The 22,208-nt window shown below is 47.1% G+C and overlaps 1 protein-coding gene across 1 annotated transcript; it reads right to left on the bottom strand.

The window, feature by feature from the left end:
- Positions 1-5,695: 5,695 nt before the first annotated feature.
- On the bottom strand, positions 5,696-21,982 carry LOC114798851 (von Willebrand factor A domain-containing protein 5B1-like). Its single transcript, XM_028994878.1, has 23 exons — positions 21,944-21,982; positions 21,708-21,764; positions 20,825-20,987; positions 20,566-20,727; positions 20,276-20,489; positions 20,054-20,208; positions 19,840-19,971; positions 19,198-19,322; positions 17,415-17,591; positions 15,547-15,657; positions 15,256-15,458; positions 12,668-12,782; positions 12,302-12,487; positions 12,016-12,196; positions 11,680-11,879; positions 10,517-10,688; positions 10,168-10,443; positions 9,957-10,094; positions 9,741-9,872; positions 8,692-8,763; positions 8,501-8,570; positions 7,392-7,515; positions 5,696-7,115 (listed from the first exon to the last, which is right to left on the bottom strand). Exons 3-23 carry the CDS (start codon positions 20,961-20,963, stop codon positions 6,516-6,518), a joined length of 3,684 nt encoding a protein of 1,227 aa, XP_028850711.1. The 5' UTR covers positions 20,964-20,987; positions 21,708-21,764; positions 21,944-21,982; the 3' UTR covers positions 5,696-6,515.
- Positions 21,983-22,208: the final 226 nt, after the last annotated feature.

The following is a 22,208-nucleotide window of genomic DNA, read 5'->3' as shown; positions in this document are numbered from 1 at the left end:
ATCTATTTAATTAGGAAATGAAAAGATAATTAAATTCCTCTCACAAGCATGAAGTGAAGGTCCTTCACCGGTTCTCCATGTGGGTGAATTGTTCTATGCTGTAGGTTTGTGAGAGGGACGTGGGACGTGTGTTTGAATGACGAAGGTAGCGTCCCCACACACACAGTTAAATACAGGGGACACGATTCACCGTGTCACACGTGACAACTACTCACTGTCACCTCAATTCCACCTTCGTCACAGTGGGGCTCCGAACCTCGGTTTTCTTTTACTGTCCCCATAAATGAATCTTTCCTGCCCAGGATGTGGAGATGTGGTCCGTATCGTGGTACGTTCTGATACTGGAGATGAAGTGATGTGTTGGAGAAGAAACAGATCAAATACCACTTCATAAAAGGTGTCCCTGAGCAGGACACTTAACCCTGAGTGTCTCCAGGGGGACTGTCCCTGTCACTACAAGATGGAACTTCCATACATACAAAATCATGGTAAACGGATCTTATTAATCGAGTCGAATCCAATATCCGTACTATCTTTTTCTGGAGAGTAAAATAACGTGAAATAAAGAATAAACTATTTTTCAGAGCCGCACGTGTTGCTTGTCCACGCAGCTTCTTGGTCCAAAAAGGGATGGTGTGAAAAATGAAGAACTTGTTATCTTTCAAACGGCCGAGTGTCCGGATCACCAGAATTCCTATAAACCAGTTTCCCGGATAAAAAGGTTTTTTTGAGTAGTTTCCCGTCACAAGTTAATCATCACTCGGTCCGTGTTTTAGCCGGACGTTGTCCCGGACGCCCACGCGGGGTTAACCAAACAGGACAGAGTCCCGGACTGTCCGACCTGCACCACGGCGGCATCGTAGGGATTCTGCGCGGTGAAAGACGCACACACACACACACAGTTCGTAGCGTTACGTGGTTTTTATAAACGCATAACGGGGGCGTCGTCTTCCGGCCGAGGCCTCAGGCCGCGGGCGTCGGCTCCTGCGGAAAAGGACGGTTTTCGCGTGAGGAACGGTGGAATTGACTCCCGGCCCGGCGCACAGATTGTCGATTGTTCGTCACCTGGTCCGTAGGAAGGAAGCGGCGGGCGAGCTGAGTGCAGTTCAGTCGAGGGACGTTGAGGTCGCCGCAGGCCGCATCCAGCACGCTCGCCAAGTGGGCCTGAGGATGGATTTAAAAAGCATGAAAACGAAACGGCCGCAATCGTCTGGAACGCTAGAAATGCTCCGTATATCTCTGCGAATGCACGTACGGCGGGTTCGGAGCCATTGGAGGGTATTCGCTTGACCACGTACTCCAGCAGCGCTTCGCAGAGGCTGCAGCATCTCGCCTCCGGCCCCTGGAATCAAGGGGACCGGGTTATCGCCACGTCCGCAACACACCGCAGTTATTAATGCGCCAGGGAGGCAGACCTTCAGCGGGGCGTCGCCTCCGTCCAGGGGGTGCGGGATCCCGAGGCCCTGTCCGGAGAAAAGAGCGGCTCGCTAGTACTTATTACAACACAGAAGAGATTAAAAATGCAAACCTTTCTCCTGGGTCCCTCCAGGGGGTGGATGACCCCGATGCGCTGTGGGGACGAGGAATATGCAAATTTATGACAATTTTATTTAAAAGTAGAAAAATAATATTTCACGTTACACACCCTCCTCTGCTCATTTTCTTTCTCCTGTAAAAAAAAACAGCAGGTTAGGCATCTGCATTTGCCTCCTTTTTATCGATTATGGTATTTAATATTCCGATATTTGCAGTCATTGATTATGGTTCTGATTCTGAGTCACAGTTCCATATTTTCCTGAAGAACGGATGGATAATTTCACTTTTCACAGATCATTTGAAATACTGACCTGCTCTGGTTTTTTATCGTTCGCCTCACTGGGCTGTGAAAGAAAAAGAATCAATTTTACCGTAAAGTGGTTATACAAGATTATACACAGTCTAGAGTTTTAGTTCTCAAAAGTGCTTATTTCTTCATGAATGATGTGTTCAGCCCATCATAATGCAACATAACCTCTCACATCTGACAAGTTTCTAGGAGAACTGGATGGGAAATGAGCGATTTAGTAAATTCAGATAAACGGCTGCATCTGCATATAAAACCACAGGGAAAATAACAATTATCTTCCAAATAATGTGCTTTTTACACGGCTCCTTATCGATCCTTCAGGAGGCACTCAGTGTCTCATTTTTTTGGAGCCCATGAACATTACCAACTTACTTCTAGTCGTGCTGTGAATGAGTTCCAAATGAGTTACAGCACAGGAATAGAATGAAAGCAGGAGAAGAAAGGAAGTAAAAGCTCATTTTAATATCTGAATAACATAAAGAGAAACTCACCATCAGACATGCTGCCAGACCAATACACACCACACTCAGACCCAGAACTGTCCTCATTGTCACCGCCACTTCTGGACACGCAGGACCAGTGTCCTGATATTAGGTGTGAATAAGGAGGGGCAGCAGAGACCCAGTCCTGAACTTAACCCTTTAAGGGACGAGTCACATGTGAGCCACATAAAGTACAGCAGAACATAAGAGATTAAATCAATTTTCCCCAATTTTCCTTCGGAATCAATGAAGTATGGAAATGTAGTTTAAGACAGCATGGAAATACTGTGCAATGGTTATAATGAATGCATGTGAATGTAAATATGAATATCAATCTGTAGCGAACAGAAGGGAGTAGTACAAATATGCAATTTGTAAAAAAAAAAAAGTAAAAAACAGGAGTACATGAAAGTGAATTGTGCGACGTAGATCTGTGGTTCTCCACCACCTAAAATATAAAAAAAACAGCAGCACAGGCCTATTGAACGAATTTAAGTGTCTAATTTTAAACTGTCAGTACTGCAGCCAAACACACAGCAGGATATTAACTGCATTAATAATAATAATTCAGTACTAGCATGTTCAGAGATTTGAAGAACCAGCGTTTTATACTTCTAGTCCGATTCACGGGTCACATGCAGCCCCTCCCCACCATGTGATGTGAAGGATCTGATCAAGCCCCGCCTGCTTAAACTGCGATATCCGTACCTTCACATTACATTAAATTCAACGTAAATGTAAACGTCAGTTTAAATGAATAATTTAGTGTATAATGTTCAATAATTCAACCCATAATTTAGTGTATATGTTCAGTAGTTTAACCCGTAATTCAGTGTATATGTTCAGTAATTCAACCCGTAATTCAGTGTATATGTTCAGTAATTTAACCCGTAATTCAGTGTATATGTTCAGTAATTCAACCTGTAATTCAGCGTATATGTTCAGTAATTCAACCCATAATTCAGTGTATATGTTCAGTAATTCAACCCATAATTCAGTGTATATGTTCAGTAGTTCAACCCGTAATTCAGCGTATATGTTCAGTAGTTCAACCCGTAATTCAGTGTATATGTTCAGTAGTTCAACCCGTAATTCAGTGTTTATGTGCAGTAAATCAAACCGTAATTCAGTGTATATGTTCAGTAGTTCAACATGTTCAGTAATTCAACCTGTAATTCAGTGTATATGTTCAGTAGTTCAACATGTTCAGTAGTTCAAACCGTAATTCAGTGTATATGTTCAGTAATTTAACCCGTAATTCAGCGTATATGTTCAGTAGTTCAACCCGTAATTCAGTGTATATGTTCAGTAGTTCAACCCGTAATTCAGTGTTTATGTGCGGTAAATCAAACCATAATTCAGTGTATATGTTCAGTAATTCAACCTGTAATTCAGTGTATATGTTCAGTAGTTCAACATGTTCAGTAGTTCAAACCGTAATTCAGTGTATGTGTTCAGTAATTTAACCGGTAATTCAGTGTATATGTTCAGTAGTTCAACATGTTCAGTAAATTTAACCCGTAATTCAGTGTATATGTTCAGTAATTTAACCGGTAATTCAGTGTATATGTTCAGTAGTTCAACATGTTCAGTAAATTTAACCCGTAATTCAGTGTATATGTTCAGTAGTTCAACATGTTCAGTAATTTACACAATGGTAGTAAGTGAGGTTCGAACCTGGAACTTCCGGTTTATATGTGAGTGTGTTTACTTGCTAGGCTCCTACCACCCTACTAACATCCTGTCTGCTGTTCCCACCCTCATCAGACCAAGGAGCGTTTAAAAATGATTTTTATTCCCTGTAGAAATAAGGATAATTCCTGTCTTTTTCAAAATGTCCCAACTAATTTATTACTTTATCACGTCATCCCTCTGAGAAAACTTATTACAACATTGACGGTCATCAAGCCCAACTGCCTTTTTTCTAAAGGTGTCTGCGTGAAGACATGAACATAGATGCTGGAACAATAACTCCAATAAGATCGTGAAGAATTTGGTTAACGTCGGTGAGAGCACGTTTCCATGGAGACGACAGCAGCGACGGTCATGAGCATAACAGAATCCTCCAGACTCACTAGTGGAATCAGGAACTTTCATTCTTCTGTGGTCTTTTTTTTTTTTTTTATAATAAAAATGTGAAATATTTAAAAACCGCGTGTTCTGCGGGCCAGGTGTAAAATACAGGCAGTGTGGCGTTGGATCACTATTCTAAACTCGTCTCAACTCTTAAAGTGTAGAGGAAGTAATATCAAATGACCAGAGATACGCAGCTGAGAATTCAGTTTCTCCGGTACTGTTGCTGAGATGTAGGAACTCCATCATGCATCACGCTCAGGTCCGTTCTTTCCTGAAACGTGAGTACGACGTTACAGTTCGTCCTGGTTTATTACGTCCTTAATGTCGGTTTTCAGCTGCGCTGAGATCATTGGGCCCAGAGGGTTTTCAGGCCAGCAGCTTTACGTTCCACTCTACACCTATGCAGATATTCCCTGACCTGGCCCCACCATGTGATGCTGACCTCCTGCTTTTAATGCTGATGTCACGGCTTCATGGTGAGCAGTCAGCTGAGGTTAAATCCGGGGAACCCTGCACCCTGGCCCGTGTTCAATACGCGGCCGTAGTGCTGAGAACATCAGGGTGCAGGACGGAGAACGTCTGTTCGGAATGTGTGGAGCAGCATCTACTGGCTGAGGGGTGAACTGCTGAAGAACCCGTCGATCTCCACGCTGAAATACAACGCAAACTCAACGTGGAGCTTCACTCCAGCTCCCAGAATGCACCAGTCACTCAGAATTAGTGGATTGTTGCTGATCTCTGTGTGACTTAAAACACCCTCACTGAGGAACTTTAAAAGTCGACCTGCTGTCCACTCGTAGCCACTGTTGCTAAGCAACGTCACCCGGGCAGCAGCTTGTCACGTTCTGTTGCGTAAACAACGCAGTAATTTACAGAGGTGACTCCTCCCAGCCAATAAAACGCCACGTTCAGGGGAATTTATCAAATTAACTACTATATTGTTGAATATGTGTGGACGGTTATTGGACAAACCATCACTAAGCCTGCACTGACACCACTTGCAGGCTCACTCTACCCTGGAAGGGGGTCCCTCTCTCTATCACTCCTTCCCAACGTTCCTTCCTTTCTTTTTTTAGTGTGCAGAAGTGTGTTGGGTGTCAACTGTAGGGCCTGTCAAAGCCCATTGAGACGTTCTGTACGTGATTATGGGATTTATAATAAGTAAATGTTGCTGTTGGTGCCCTAGCTACGTTCCCAGAAGGAAATAAGAACGCCGAGACCGCACTTTGAACACCAGCTCAGATATTTAATCACATCCAGTTAGTTGCAGCATCACTGTACGTGCACACCGACTCTACAGGCACTTAACAGCATTTATATAATAAACAGAACACAATTTAACCATAGAAATGATGCGAGAAGAGACCGTTTTCCACCAGCGTACGACGAAGATACGAAGCAGGGAGCAGGCAACAGTCAGTCTCCACGTACCTGAGTGATATTTACATTCAGTTCCAGTCTGACATGCATCGGAAAAAAGAAACGGTTTTTAATTTAGCCGTGACCACAGAAGACTACATCAGATCAAGAAACCTGTGCAAACCAGAGGATGCAATTCCAGAACGAAGTTACGTATCACACGTCTTACAGCTGATATGGCGACTGCATATTTACCTGTTTAGGTTCATTTCACGACACACGGAGGTTTCTAGAAAACAGTGACGCTAAACAGGTGTTTTTGGTTGGAACGGATAAAGAAACACAAGCGTAACGCCACACACGACGAACGTCTCACCGGTCTCTGCATTGTCAGTGTGGAGAGGCACTTCTGGTCTGAGACTGAGACGCAAGTGACATGCTGACGCGAGCATCTGAATAGACCGACAGACTGCGGTGAATGTCTATGGATGACAGCTCTGCTACGCGATCAAGAACACGACTTCTTCTTACGAGGATGATGATGATGATGATGGCATGTTGTGTGTGTATATATATTCGCTGAAGCATACAAAGTGGCAGTGCTACATAACAAGGCATGTGCTGAACGGCAAGTTTGGCATAGGTACATTTAATACCGATAACGTAGAGAAGATCGGGTGTGTAAACTGGTCGATTATACTCAGGCCCGGCTCTTGGCATCATGGCATAGTCTGGGTGACACTGGCACACCGTTAGACGCTGTTGGGGTTGTAGCACAGCATGTTGAGCTGCAGGTTCTCGTCCCAGTGCCGCAGGATGATGAAGAGCTGATTGGCCGCGGCCTTGACCGCCGCCAGGTCCCGCCCCTCTGGGACGGACTGCGCGTCCAGCCACATGCTGGCTTTGGCGGCCGCCAGCTCCCATTCGATGAAGTAGCTGGCTGAGCTGTGCTCCAGCCAGGCCAGAGCGACCGCCGTGGCCCAGACCATGCCCTCCGGTTCAGGCTTGCCCGGCGTCCCCGAGGCCTCCGGCTCCGAAGCGCGGCTGCCGTCCCCAAGCAGGGCTGTGGACGGTTCGTTCGGGAACTGTGGGTCTGTCCCAGGACTAGGACTCTTGAGAGACGCGTTGTGTCGGCTGACAGTTAACTCCTCTTGGTCTTCAGATGGAGGGTCATGGGTCTGGTCGCCCGTGTGGCAGTTTGTCCGGCGGCTGGAGGAGTGGCTGAGTTGGCTCAGGCTAACTCGGTGTCTGGTGAAGGGGGACGTCCATTTTAGCTTGTCCATCGGCACGTTTATGGCTTCACACAAAGCCACGTCCAGCACAAACGCTCCACTGGCCAACTGCAAGGATGCCTACCAGGAGCAGAATATTTGGAGAGGTTCACGTGGGCGAGCACCTGGACCTACGATGGTCAAATGTTACAATCTGGCCTTAATTCCTTTAGTTACGAATATTTAATAAGCTAATAAATATTCACAGATCGGACTTTTAAAAAAAAAGGATCTGGCAAAAGCTGTAAATGTCGATTCAGGATGAAAACATTGTTTTAGAACCAGGTTGGACCTTTTAGGACCGGTCTGCATGGGTTAAAGCATCTGTACACGTTGTCACCGCCTGTCACCACTCACCAGGGGAACGTAGTCCTTGTTGTCATTCTCACCGTCGCTGGAGGAATCGCTGCTTTTGGCCGGAGTTCGGCACATGAACCCTCGGGCAGCTTTCGTCAGGAGTTTAGTCCGAGTCAGATTCAATCTTAGGGAGGAAAGGGGAAGACTTTTTGTCACTAAATGGACAAAGCAGCCAAACATCCAGGCGTCCTGCAGGTTGTCCATCAGACCCCAATTTGAATTCAGATGGAGGGCAGGAAGTGAAGCAGCAGTGAGGATCGGCCATCTGAAAAATACCTACAGAGCGGTCACTCAAATACCTGCTGGGCAATGAAGCGAAGCCCCGCCCACACGAGAGATTTGTGGCAAAAGTCCAACCATATTCGTAAAACGGGGCTGAGCGACTGAAAAGCCAGCAGCGAAACTGACAATTCCAACCTTTTATTTTACGTTTCAGCGTTGGATTTTTGGTTGATATTTGGAAAGTTTTGTTTCCATAATTATGCCGCAGCGCCCCAATATTTATCCACGGCACAGTAGCACCTCACTATGTTAGATGAATCTCACTCTTACCAGTCATCAGAACTACTCGTAAAACAGTATAGGAAGGAACATCTTCCTCTGTTGTTTGGTGTGAAGTGAATGTGATTAGTTGTCACATGACAGGCGCCCGGGGAGCAGTGTGTGGGGACGGTACCTTCATCAAGGGGACCTCGTGGCACCTTATGGTGGCTTATGATTATGGGTCGGCTTCCTTACCCGCCACTTCCCCAAAAATGTATTTTTAAAGGACGGACTGTCCACCCAGACCCTGGGTGTAAATCCGTACAATACTGACGTATTCTCCATTTTCAGTTCTGAATTCGCGCCACCTTCGCTCGTCATCAACATCACGGGACTGAAAGCCAGCTTTTGTCTGGTCTTCTGACCGATAGGATCCTGAGCCACAGATTGACCCTTCAGAGACTTGTGTCCCACAGAGACGTTTACTGCTAGCCAGATAAAGACCTGAGAAGGCCATTAGGAGGAGAGGAAATAGCCGACAGTTCAAATGACAAAATTGTCTCTTTTGATTGAACTTGAGGACACGCGAAACAGAGAAGGATTTGTATTCGCCTTCATTCACTCACCTTGCAGAAAAAAGGCTTTCCATAGATCTCTGTGAGTGTTCAGAGGTCACGGACGGACTCTTCTGGAAGGCTGAAAGAGAAGTGGACCAAGTCAAGTTACAGTTGCTTCGCTTTGCCACCCGAAAGACAGGCACGTCCCCAACTTTTCTACTTTTGCGCCGTCCTGCCTCGGTCGATAATGTTGTGATCACCTTCTGTGAAGCTACAGTTGTTCCAGCCCGAGGAAGACGGCGTGCTGCAGGGTGAAGGGGTGTCCTCAGCATCTGCAGAAACACAGGGTATTATTAGCATGTGTGAAAATAGCATCAGAATCAGGTTTATTGGCGTATTGGAGTATAACAATACACACGTGTCCAATACACAACCAGTGTTGCCAAACGACTTTGGTGAAATTGTTGACTACCCTCAGCTACTTTTTGTAGGGTTCAGTATGATGTCACGTTACATCGATGGACCAATCATAAATCTTCCTTGGTTATGGATGGCAATGATTTGACTGCCTGGCAACATGCTAAGAAAGACGCGCGCCGTTTTATGTGTAGAAAAAAAAGTGTAAAAACTACATTAACATCTCAAACACCTTTAGCTACTTTAAAATGTCCGTATTGGGTATTGAGAAGAAAGGAAAGACCACCATTTAAATGCAAATGAACGTGTGTCGCCATCTAGGTACATCTCACGACTTTCTGGGTACATTTCTGCCACATTCTGTAGGAGAAGGTGGGCAACACTGCTTGTAATGTGTTCTGTTTCATTTATTGCTTCAAAACCAGACTGTGTTGGATCGACGACTGTGGTGTAGAACCAAGCCTTTCTTGGATAGAGGAGAAGTTGCCCTCCAACTTGAAGGTCTCCAACAGAACCGAACAGCCACAATTGTGTTGTTTTGTGATCATCTTGAAGGAATCCGATGACCATGGAGACTATTAAACACCGGGTCCATGGAGGTGCAGATGTTCTTGTAGAGGGAGAAGAGCAGCATGGAGAGGAAACGTCACCCTTGGTGCGGACTTTCCTGAATCTGCTGTTGATCCCGTAGCAGATAGAGTTTAAAGGAGAGACGTCTGGACCCTGGACAATGTACAATCCCAGCTGGATGCTTGTTTAAACCAATCGTAATCATGACGAAAGCTGACGCCTGTCAGGTAGGGTGGTTTATGGGCACTGGCATCAAGATTCCGGATTAGGAGGTATAAACAGGGTACAGAATGTACAGAATGAAGTCCAATCAGGTTCTTACTTGCGGGCGGCGCGACGTCTTCGGACTCTGACGTACAACCGGACTGGGAACGTCCCAGTCCAACGGAGTAAATCCGGCTCTTCCTGCTGCCGGAGCGGGAGCTGCAGTGGGAGCCTCTCTTCGACTCGTCACCTGGAAAAAAAGCCAGAGATTCCAAACTGATCTTCTGACCGGAGCACTTCTGCATCTGGCCCCCGGTTAAACTCAGCATCTCACCCAGGTTCAGGTACTCGATGTAGGTGGGAAGATACTCGTTGGAGTCCAGGTCTATGGGTACAAACGCTGTGTATTTGCTGAGGATGTTGCACGCCTTGCTTGTGTGAATTGCGTACAGCTGGTACCGCCGACCGGACCCTGGAACAGCATGTGACCAGTTACAGAAGCCACGTTTTCACGAAACCTTCCAAATGAACTGAGAAGTTCTCACCGCGTTCAACGTCACTCTCCCGCCCTGCCATCTGCTCGAAGTCCTGAATGATGGAGCGGCCCGCCAGGTGATGCAGGGTCTCGTTCCAGAGGTCTTCGTGGACCTTCTCTTCCCGCTCGCGTCCATTCAGATGAGGCTCCATGTCAAAGGTCACTTCCCACTTCACCGGCTTTCCACAAAGCAGGCCTGAGACCACAGCTTTGCAGCGGCCCTGTCCCGCTGGCAGGAGAGGCTCCTGGGGTGTTTCAGCCTCGCACAGCTGATGCGAGTAGCCATCTTTCAACAAAAAACAGGCTAGTCACACAACGTCCCCGTAACAGGTCGTAACCGTCACCTACGCCGGACGGACCTGCGTCTCCGGAGCTGCTCAGAGAAGGGCTGTCTGTGGAGGACCCGGTCTCCAGGGCCGGGTGGGTGTCTGGCTCCGCCTCTTCCGCGGCCCCTTCCTGCCGCACTGGTGACCTCTGGCAGACAGACGAGGGTCCCCGAGAGGACGCTGCACACAGACTGGCCAGTTGTGGCTGTGTTGGGAAAAAAAAGAGAATTAAATATTTCATAAAAACGGCTCCCACTTTGTCGTGTACCGGCAGCCATGGAAACTGAGAGTTGTTCTCTTCCTCCGGAACATGTTCGTCTTTTTAGCATCTATTCCTGCACGCTCTCAAGTGCTTTCATGAACATCGCAGAGTCAATCAAGGACGTTCTTGCTCTTAATCGTGAATGCGTTTTCTGTTATTGATATCAGATGAGAGCTCATATAATGCTGGAGGGATTTTATTATATTATTTAGCACTTTTTTATTGCAGAATGCCATCATCTTGCCTTGTAAAATCCATAAATGTATATTTCGGGCAGTGACGTGGTGGCTTTACAGGGTGGGCCATTTACATGGAGCTTAATAAAATGGGAATGGTTGGTGACATTGAACACATTTTATAAGTGGTCAGAAATGTTTTTCTTGTGAAATTACCAATAAATTTGATGTGTCACATGACCCTCTTCCTATTGAAAAAACAAAAGTTGGATCCAAAGGCCAACTTCAAAATGGCCACTATGGTCACCGCCCATCTTGAAAGGTTTGCCCCCTCACATCTACTAATGTGCCAGAAACAGGACGTTAATGTCACCAACCATTCCCATTTTATTAAGGTGGATCCATATAAATGGCCCATCCTGTACTTTCACTCTGGTCGTGCACAGTCATCCTGCGTTTTTCTGTAAGTTCTACCCACCAGAACCGTTTTTTTCCCCCCGCCTGTTCACCGCTGCAGGTCCATGCCTGCACATTTCGAGTCGTCTTGTCGTCATGTGGAGCTCGGTGCTGAGTTCTGGGGCATTACACACAAGGAAAATGACCAGCTCCGCTCTCACGCATCTATTAGGCCGGCGGGAGATGAAGTCCCCTGCTGCTCCACTGCAGCAGATCAGGAATTTCTCCTCTAATACATGAAGAACCTGGTCCCCTCCTGCCATTGCACACATACGCGCCATGTCGTGATGATAGTCGCTCACCTGGTAGTTCAGTCTCCACTGAGATCCGTGCTCCGGGCTCATCTGGCCAATCAGCTCCTGGACTTTAGCGCGCCGCAGTGGGTTTTTCCCCACCAGGGAGCTGGGGTCGCTCGGCGTATGTCCCCTCTTCGCCGGGGCGTAATCCACTATCTGGTTGGTGCTGTAGGCTCTTCTTCTGTGTGACGTCTTGAGGTCCACACCTGTCAAGGAATAATGTCCACTGCTGCTAAATGGAAAATGGATCTCGGTCTTTAATCCAAAAGAGTTGAGAACGTTAAGCTGAACTTCTACTGAACACCAGCAGGGACGTCTCTGCCAATAAGACACCACTGTTACCCGTCGTGTCCTGCTCCATGGCAAGAGGGCTGCTCTCAGACATGGTGTCCTGGTAGCGGTCGAACAGGGGTACGGTCTGCGTGTCCCTTTGTCCCCCCGTTGTGTCCTCCTCCTGGGAGTGGTAGAACACTGAACTGGCCGACTCGTTGGAGCGCATCATGCTGTAGCGCCGCCGCTTGTCCTGTTTTCGTGGGGGAGGGACGTGGATCAGGAGGGGAAGACAGATGTCCTCAGAAGATGGACGCCATATTATACTGTACTACACTGTACCCCAAAGTGAACTTACAGACTTGGGGTTTTCATGGTAGCGCGTCGTGTCGCAGACCACACTGTAGCCAATCAGACGATCTCCTGGGAACAGGAAGGTGTTTCCAACAGGAGACAGCAGAACTTCCTTGGTTTCAGGATAAAGCCAGTCTATGGAGATGTCACTGAGCACTGGACACATGGACTTCTTCAGGGACTTGATCATCTGAGATTTAATTTATGGTCATCATGTCAGAAGAAGCTGGTCATCAGGAGATGAATTAATTGTTGATTGTAAAGCCACTCAGACGCCACAATTTGCACAGCGTGGGAAATTACTTCCCTGTGATATTCTGAATTAGCAGGTGTCACCGACCGGGACAAACGTGCCGCTGCAAACGCGAACCTTTGGCTGCAGTCGTTCCCCCACGGCCAAGAACTCCGAGCTCCCGTTGGAGACCGACGCCAGTCCTTCCACCAGCCGCCTGCAGGCGTTCGGCCCAATCCCAAACGTGTAGCACCTGCAGAGCAAAGACAGAGGGCCTGGGAGTGTGCTGAGAACCATACAAACATCTGCTGCCACCCCACATACAGTACAGGCCAAAAGTTTGGACACCTTCTCATTCGACCTGTTTTCTTTATCTTCATGACCATTTACGTTGGTAGATTCTCACTGAAGGCATCAAAACTATGAATGAACACATGTGCAGTTATGTACTTAACAAAAAGTGGAGACCTGGTCACCGGACCTGAACCCAATCCAGATGGTTTGGGGTGAGCTGGACCAACAAGTGCTAAACACCTCTGGGAACAACACTGCTGGAGAAGCATTTCAGGTGACGACCTCTTGAAGCTCATTGAGAGAATGCCAAGAGTGTGTAAAGCAGTAATCAGAGCAAAGAAACTAGAATATAAAACATGTTTTCACTTATTTCACCTTTTTTTGTTAAGTACAGAACTCCACATGTGTTCATTCATAGTTTTGATGCCTTCAGTGAGAATCTACCAACGTAAATGGTCATGAAGACAAAGAAAATGCGTTGAATGAGAAGGTGTCCAAACGTTTGGCCTCTACTCTACGACCAAGCCAATAAACAAATGTTTTTAAATGAGGCTGCACTCCACGACAAGAAGGAGGTTCTACCTCCCAGTGGCAGATGATTGGGGACATGGATCACTGTCCATGATCCCGATATGCTGGAGAAACTGTTAGCAGATCCACCTGGTTGTTCAGATAGTGGTGTGCTAGAGACAACCAGTTTAGATCCAAGTCCACCAAGTCCCAATGTTGCCAAGGTTGGACGCTCAAACTATACATTCAGGAAGTAGTTTCTTTAAAATATGATTTCCTGCTGTTATGCCCCCCAGTGACCAATGTGTACTAAATTTGTAATGTCTTGCTCATATCTTACAAATTTGATGCAGATCTAAACTAGCGTTACCAATTTCTGCCCATTTTTTTTTACAGTTGGTCTACAGGCTCTTCAGTTTATGTGAACGTGCCAGACATTTTGTGAGGAGAAATATTTTTTAGAATCATTTGATTTGGGACACTTCGGATTTTCTTAGCAATCAGAACAAGAAGATTGAACAAAGACCTAGAACTAGTACCATTTCCTGAAAATAGAACCGTGACATATGTTTTAAAAAAAAGTTTCCATAAAGGATTTAGCAAGGACAAGAAATTGTGACCATGTCTCATTAAAGCACTGTCCCCACACACTGGTCCCCAGCCTGTCATGGTGCCCACTGCCCTCCAAGGGTGATGGTTAAATACAGAGGACACGTGTCACCATGTCACCGTGTGCTGTGCTGCAGTGTCATGGTCCATGGCCAAAAAAATTCAAAATTCAACCAAATTGTAATTTATCGCATATTTATCCATTTTTTTCATTTGTGCATCTAAGCCATTGATGATGTGAATTATATCACACACATCCGAGGGTGAACACCTGGTATCTAAAGCTGTCCATATGTTCTACATCTGATCCATTTATGTCCAGACTAAATCTCAGTCACTCAATTTGTAACTCTTCCACCACAAAAAATTATCTCCTGAAACGGAGAAACCGAGCGCCTGAAGAGGAAAGAAAAGGCTGCTGCTCCCTGCCGGGGTCTTCAGACCGGCAGGCCTTCGAAAAGACAGAAGACACTGCTGTGGCTGCAGAATGGTTTTTATATTTCTCCATTAATGATAATTAGAAGATGAACTGTGTTGAATTGTTATGTGTGATTTAAGTCAGGTTTTTTGGCATCCATGCATACATGTTTGGTGCACAGTCTGATCACTTTATGTACACTCTGTATATAGGATTTAGATTTTTTGCCTATTTATTGTACTGCACATTGTTTTCATCTCTATACACTTATAGACCTATGTACATTCTTACATACATTTATACATAGATATATTATTTATAAACAGTATAAATAAATTTGATAACTTGTACAATAACACTTACAATAACGCTTTTTTCTACTCTGTACTTGAGAGACACCGTCTACCGTAATCAAATTCCTTGTATGTGCTGCACTTACTTGGCCAATAAATACGATTCTAATTCTAATACTGATTTTCCTGCTTTGTGGAATTACGTGCCCTTCATTTACAAGTAAAAGATCATTCAGAGCCCTTTCAGGAATGTGCATGTTTCAGAAAAGCATTTAGAATCTGAAATAATGCACCTACTTATGAATTTTCTCTCCAGCAAAAAAAAAAAATCTGAATTCTGCTGGTTTTGTATTTGGTGCAACATGTTTCAGAGGTCAGTCGGGGTTTTCAACTCTCCATCATAGAGCAGCCTGAATGTCTGCAAGTAGCCATGACAACAGCGCCAACACTCTGACCAACGCTGCAAAGCACCACGCAGATTCCATTTTCAAAAATACATTTTTTTTTGCTTTTGTATTGCATTGTGGGTAGGCAAATTTCTTCTCTAAATTTCAGCAAGTAAGGATTACGTAAGCAGCGGCGTGTCAGTGAGAGGACGGTACCTGGTGAAACGGGCGTGGCTACGGGCCAGCTGGAGGACCTTCCCCGTGTCGCTGGCGCCGCCGTCGGTCAGCAGGAAGAGCAGGCGGGGGTGACCCCTCTGCACGGGCTGCTGCAGGATCCAGCTGAGGGGGGCGAGGATGTCCGTGCCCCCCATGTCGGCGCGGATCCTCCGGACGTGTTCGCAGGCCGCGGCTACCGTCTCCTGCGCCAGGATGAGAGGAGCCGTGGGACCGGTGTGTGCGGCGGTTCGTGGCTGATCTAACTGGCCTGAGGCCCCACCGGCGTCCTACCTCGTCATACGGCTGGCTGGCGGAGAACAGGGCTTTGAAAGTGGACCCGAAGCCGACGATGTTGAAGAGGCATGCTGGGAACAGGCTCTTCAGGATCACGACCATGGCGTCCTGTCAAACACAGAGCAAGCTCGTACGCAGAGCGCCGCGGAAGCGGTTACAGGGGGGCAGAGGTGACTGCCGGGAGGGGGGGTGACATTAAAAGGTCAGCGTCGGCGTAAAGATATCGACCCCTGCCGAGGGGCACGTCGGAGCCAAGGTGATTGTGTCTGACCTTTTGCGTTCGAGCAGATTTACAGCATTGACCTCATCGGCGCTAATTGTGGTGCGAGTGTTGAGCCGTTAACGAAGGAGTCGGCATATTCCGCCTGATTTCGGTTCTGCTGGAGAACCTCCTTCCACAATAGTTCATGGGTTAATGACGTTTCTTCGGCCTCATGACCATGAGCTCTCCCCAGGACTCCCCCATTTATTAACCGTCTGCATGGCTACCGTGTTCCAGCTGCTGCGTTTCACCGCAAATTACCCAGGAGCCCAATAGGAGTGACATATTTATTCGTATTTCCACGTATGTGTGTGCGGGTGTCAGGCCCAGCACGTCCTCACACCGTCCAGGCCGAGCCTGCACTTTCACGTAGTAAAGAAATGTGCCATAATTCACTTCTGTGCGTTATGAAATGCATGGAGGAATTTCTGCACCAGCAACTCCCCTCACAGTAGAATAAAATATCGTGCAAACATGCAAAAATAAACAAATATTTGCAATATCTTTCAGAATACAACTGTTAACAGAAAGCAGAGGTGAGTAAAGTAGCCCAAAAGTTTACTCCAAAATAATAGTAGAAAGTAGTCATCCAAAAAATTACTCGAGTTAGAGTATGTATGGAGTAATAAAACTACTCAAGGACTGAGTAACTGTCTGTGGATTGTAATATCTGATATATATTTTTAGAAACAATCTATGCAGACAGAAAAAATATAAATATGCAAATTCTGGAATTTCCTATTAATAATATTAAAGACAAGTATGATTTGTAGCTTATATATACAGTATGTTAATTAAAAGTGTTAACACTGATATATTAAATAAAACAGCTAAACGATAACGCTAATTCTATATATGCACCTCTAAATAACGCCTCTACTGAAAATGAAGTGATGGCATTTAACAAAATGTTTAACAAACGCTGAAAGAGTCGATATGAACGACTGGAATTCTGTATTCTTTCTGTAACCTTTGGTTTTAGCTCTGCAGATTCTCGCATCTGATATTTTTATTCCATATCTGCGCTGTCTGATGGGTTTGTGCCACATGGCTACGTCTGATTGGTGAAAAATAGTCATGTGATCGATCTACAGGCGGCATCTGTCTGGCAAATAAAAGGTTTTAAAAAAATAAGAGTCACGTTTCTGATTCACAAATGTACTGAAGGAAAAGTAGAAAGTACGGCGTTGTAAACCTGCTCATAAAGTATATATTTCAAAAAGTTACTCAAGTAAATGTAACTTGATACTACCCACCTCTGACAGTACGGGTTAGGGTTCGAGGTTAAGTTTAGGGGACATTGAGGAAGGGAGCTGGGTGCTAAAGTATGTGAAAAAGTAATAATATAGAAAATAATATTGCATTGCAATATAATAAAGGGACGGGAAGGGGAAATGTAGGGTGGGTAGGAAGAAGAAACTGCAGCACAGCACACAGTGACACGGTGAAATGTGTCCTCTGTATTTAACCGTCACCCTTGTTGAGCAGTGGGCACCATGACAGGCGCCCGGGGACCAGCGGTTGGGGACGGGACCTTCATCAAGGGGACCTCGGTGGCACCTTGGCGACCCGGGATTAGAGGCTCAGGGTTAGAACGGCATACCTTCACACGGGTGATGTTCATCCCGCTCATACTCCCACTGCGGTCAATCAGAAAGATGAACTCGCCCTGCGTTCTCTTCAGGTCAGAGGTCACAGACCTTAGATCTGGACAGAAATTGAGCATGACCACCGGGCTGTGGAGGATGTCCTTGTGGAGCCTCTTGTGGATGATATCTACCTGCAGAAGATGAGAGAAGACCACTCAAAATTCACTTTCAAGGCTCTCTAGATGTACACTATTACACGAACCTCCCATTTAAAGATCTAATGATGCAAATGAAAACAAGAAATTAATGTTATAGCTCCTATTACAATTTTTCATTAAATCATAATTTGAGTTTAACTAGAATTTAACTACAATCTCATTGCCTGTTACCCAGTGGCATTTACAATTAATATGAATAATATGACTTCTTTCAGTCCCTGAAGGAAAATCTTTAACCAGACGGCCCCGCGGCTATTGTACCCAAAACGAGTTTGGCTCTTCGATCCAGGAGCATCTTTAAGAGCGGTACTTCACCCTCGCTCGGCAGCACCACGGGGAGAGGATCCTAACAGTGAGCCGCCGACCTGTCCAGGTTTCCATAGAAACTCCTTTTTATTGCCGGTCATTTCAGCACTGCTGCCTCCTGTCGAGGTATGCTGGTCACTTAAAGATCTGATTGCCCGTGGCTTTGTACGGTGAAGACGCCCACGCTGACATCAATGGGATTTTAACAAAGAACCGGCCTGTCAGAGTGACCACTGTACAAATGTATTTTCAAACTTCATCATTATTATCTTGATATATTGAAAACAATAGCGCATCTTACTCATAAAGTCCTGGGTGTGGAAATGCAACAGGAAATTTGATTTACCTTCAAATTCCGATGCAATTATAATGCATTATTACACCATTTTCAGGCAGCTTGAATTGCTTTTGCTGGAAACGGCATCAAGGTTTGTCATAGCAACAATCCACATCAGTAGCAGCGAATATCTAAAAATATGCAACTCTTTTAGATTTATTGTGTTAAAGGTCCCCTGTCATGAAAATGTGACATTGTGGGATTATTTAATATTAATATGAGAGTGTATGGTCAGTGTCTAGAAATGGCGATAGGTGTAAAGAGTGTTTTGCTTGACCTGCTTCATCGTTCAGAGAGCGGCAGCTCAGACGGTCTGATCTGGAATTTGTCCCCTTATGACGTCATAAGGGGAAAGGTTACCTCCCCTCCCTGGAGACACTCGGGGTTAAGTGTCTTGCTCAGGGACACGATGGTAGTAAGTGGGGTTTGAACCTGGGTCTTCTGGTTCTTAGGTGGCTGTGTTACCCGCTAGGCTACTACACCCTATGTGTTTGTACTAACCTATAAAAATGAGCACAAATGTATTTTTTAGTTCCGTCACGCGAGACTCTGAAGAACCAGCGGGTTCGTTTTATTTTTTCTGGAAAAACGTGTCACGACTTCCTGTCTGCGGCAAACATTGTGGTTGGTGGATGGTGTTGATGACATCATTTCCGCGAATGTCCCTCAACTTCAATTGGCCACTCTCCTCCTGGCCCCGCCCTCTCTCCTCCTCATTAGCATTTAAAGCTACAGACGGTGAAATGGCACCCTGGGAAATCTCATTGTGGGACTGGATCAAAGTGGCAGTAATTCTGCACCAAGACTGAATTTGGGAAAGAGACGTCAGATACAGAATTAGGGGACCAACAATACATCAAGATATAAAAGCAAAGAAAATGTATGTTTTTTCACTTGTGGCTCCTGTGTTTTGGTGAATGTACGTGCGTCTCCCACCTTCTTCTCGTTGCTGGGGTCCTTCTTGGTGGCCCTGATGAAGCCGCTGCGGCCCCTCAGGTGCTCGTCGTACTCCTCCAGGGTCATGTCCCCGTCCTCGACCAGCACGTGCGGCAGGTGGGGCTCTGTTGGCGGCAGGAAGTGTGTGACTCATCTCTGCTGAATGGAGACCGAATTCATCTTATTCATCTCACTTCTGGGGCGTAATGAGGAGACTAGTGGGACACTGTACACCTGTAACCATGGCGACTGGTGTGTTTATATCGTTCATTAATTCACTCCTCCCACTCAGGCCTTAACGCCCACCGGCCCCCAAAAAGCAGCATTCTGACGAAGAGCCGCATTTTAACGCGGCCATCAGCCTTCGGCCATGTGGTCACTGGAGCTCTGATGACCCCTGCACCCACATGGCCGCTGATGTCAGCCTCTGAGGACACGGAGGGAGAAAGAGGACGAGGAGGACCGTGGATGTCTCATCTGTCTGTGCTGAGCAAGAGGCATGATGGGATTAAAACGCCGTTCAGTAGCTGCTGATCTAATAAACCTCCGTCTCTCTGCAGCCCGGCAGGTTGAGCGTGAAGCTTCTACGCTACGTTGGCTGGACGGGTGTGCGGGCGTGGCAGCTGCCTGGACGCTACGCACCGCTGGGGTAGATGAGGATTTCCACCGGGCAGTCGTAGGTGTACTTGTCGGCCAGAGTCACGACGATGTTGGTGGCGGAACGGGCGTCCGGGTCGGCGTCCGCTCGGATGGCGTGGGACGGGCTCTCCACACCTGCACGGACAGGGGACGTCACTGGTAAAACGGCGGCCGTGGACATTTTCAATGGGAACTGGTCTATGTAACATGAAACGACCTGCCAGGAGGTACGGGCCTCTGATCTGCAGCTGGAAGCTGAAGTCATAGTCAATGGAGTTGATGGACTCGTCCTCCAGAAGCCACGTCAGGGACAGCTGTCCACTCGAGGGCGTGTGGTCATGTGACCCCTGGGGACAGGGCTGTTTTTCTCTCCTGTGAGGAGATTTATGACTTTACTCCATGTCCTCTGGACCTTCTCACGACATACGCGTGGTTTTACCTTGTGCTTGGAGAGAAGGCTTGCTCCTCTTTCACGGACCTCTGGACCCTGGGTGTGCACGCTGGTGGGGACGTCACCCGAATGCCCCCGTTCGGCAGCGTAAACAGCTCAGAGGACGTGCTGACCAGAACGTTGACGGTCTCCAAGGGAGGGATGAGCCCCAGGTTCACCGCCAACACCGTCCTTTCCAGGTCCTCGTCGACCACAATGTTCCCTGTAACATGACAGTCCTGTTAACCCTCAAAGCACCATTAGGACGAGGGATCCATATGGAGACGGAAGGTCCTCACCACCACCACACTGCAACGTTCCGTTGGCAGAAGAGCAGCCGTCAAAGTAACAGTCGTCGATCTTCGTCTTGTCCTTAATCTGCACAGTGATGATCTGGTTGGAAATCATCGCCTCGAAGCCCACCACCGTGGAGCATTCCTCCAGAGGATAAACGAAGAACCCTGCAGACACGCCAGCAGAGCGATCAATGCAGCAAACAAACGTCACCAACAAGGTCAGCTACACGTGCACACGGAGGACGTCTGGACGTAAACTCACCCTCCACCGCGTGATCCTCAATGTTGTTGTACGTCAAGGACGCCGTCATGGCGAGCGTGTAGCCCCTGACGCAGGACGTGATCTCGGAGACGCTGAGGGGCAGGGCGGTCCCCTTCCCTATGTTGATCAGGCCAGGCATGGTGGTGCTTTCAGGTCTCGAACGCTTCGAACCGACACAGACGGGCCCACGGATCAACACGACCTTCCAGCAACTTCTCCAGAGTTCACAGAACACGACCGAGCAACAAGTTCCGGTTCCGATGTTAACGGTGAAATATTGAGGAACAGAGGAACAAGGACCAATTAGCCATGAGCTCCAATGACCTGAACACCTGGTAAAACTAGCGGTAAATTCTCATTTCCCCACAATCTGGTGCATCAGAAAATGTGCGCTTGTTTGACCATGATTATTTCTTCTCTATTCGAAGGTAGTTTAACGCCAAGAGAGAAATTTAACAAACATCTAAACTGAGAAAACACCAGAATGAAGCTTCTACTTGAGGTGAAGAAGTTCCACGTCGGGAGTTTAAACCCATGGCGCCTGCACCAGGGTATGAGGGCAGCAGCACGGATGGACTCCTTATCAGATCTCAACCAACACTGTCAACAAAGGCAACTGGCACATCAAAGATGGAGGATGAGAGGTCCATGTGGGTCCATCAAAAGAAAAGAGGATCTGCTAGTTTAAATCCGGACCAGAACACTGCCACCCTCTTGCAGAAACATGCACCTTCTCAGAGGAAAACGGCGCGTTTGGAAATGAAAAGTGGCCGGGACCGAATCCTCAGAAGCTCCTGAGGAACAGGCTGGATGGAAAAACGGCGAGCGGCGGGCACCTGTTGCTGCGGAGAACAGCTCCATGCAGTGAACATGCGGCTCTTACCTCGTTTACTGCTTCTCTCCACCTTGGTCAGATGCTGCTCCTCCAGCAGCTGGGCGTCTAAACGGAGAGGGACATGTGGTTACGGGAAGAAGCCCTCGGCGTCAGGACGCCACCCACCCTCTCTCTCTCTCTCTCTCTCTCTCTCTGTGATTAATCAGGGGTTCAGGGGGGACAGCCCTCCGACAACACAGCCACCCCTCTTTGAACCCCATCAAATCTGATCATCCGGGTCGTACCTGCAAAGCCCCATCACACCATCACACCAGCACAGCCAGCGAAACACCGTGTGAGTCTGTTTTTCTGGAGGGGTAACCATGACAATCAATATAGAGCAGACATCAGGTTGCCATGTGTTCTTCTCTCTCTCTCCCCTCTCTTTCTCTCCCTCTCCCCCCCCCCCTCTCCCTCTTTCTCTCCCTTTCTCCCCTGTCTCCCCCCCCCCCCCCCCCCCCCCTCTCTCCCTCCCTCTCTCTCTTGGCACTAACTGTTTCAGTCCTCTGG

The sequence above is a fragment of the Denticeps clupeoides genome, chromosome 10 (genome assembly GCF_900700375.1).
Source record: "Denticeps clupeoides chromosome 10, fDenClu1.1, whole genome shotgun sequence".
Classification (NCBI taxonomy): domain Eukaryota; kingdom Metazoa; phylum Chordata; class Actinopteri; order Clupeiformes; family Denticipitidae; genus Denticeps; species Denticeps clupeoides.
This window is presented reverse-complemented; position numbering and strand designations above follow the sequence as displayed.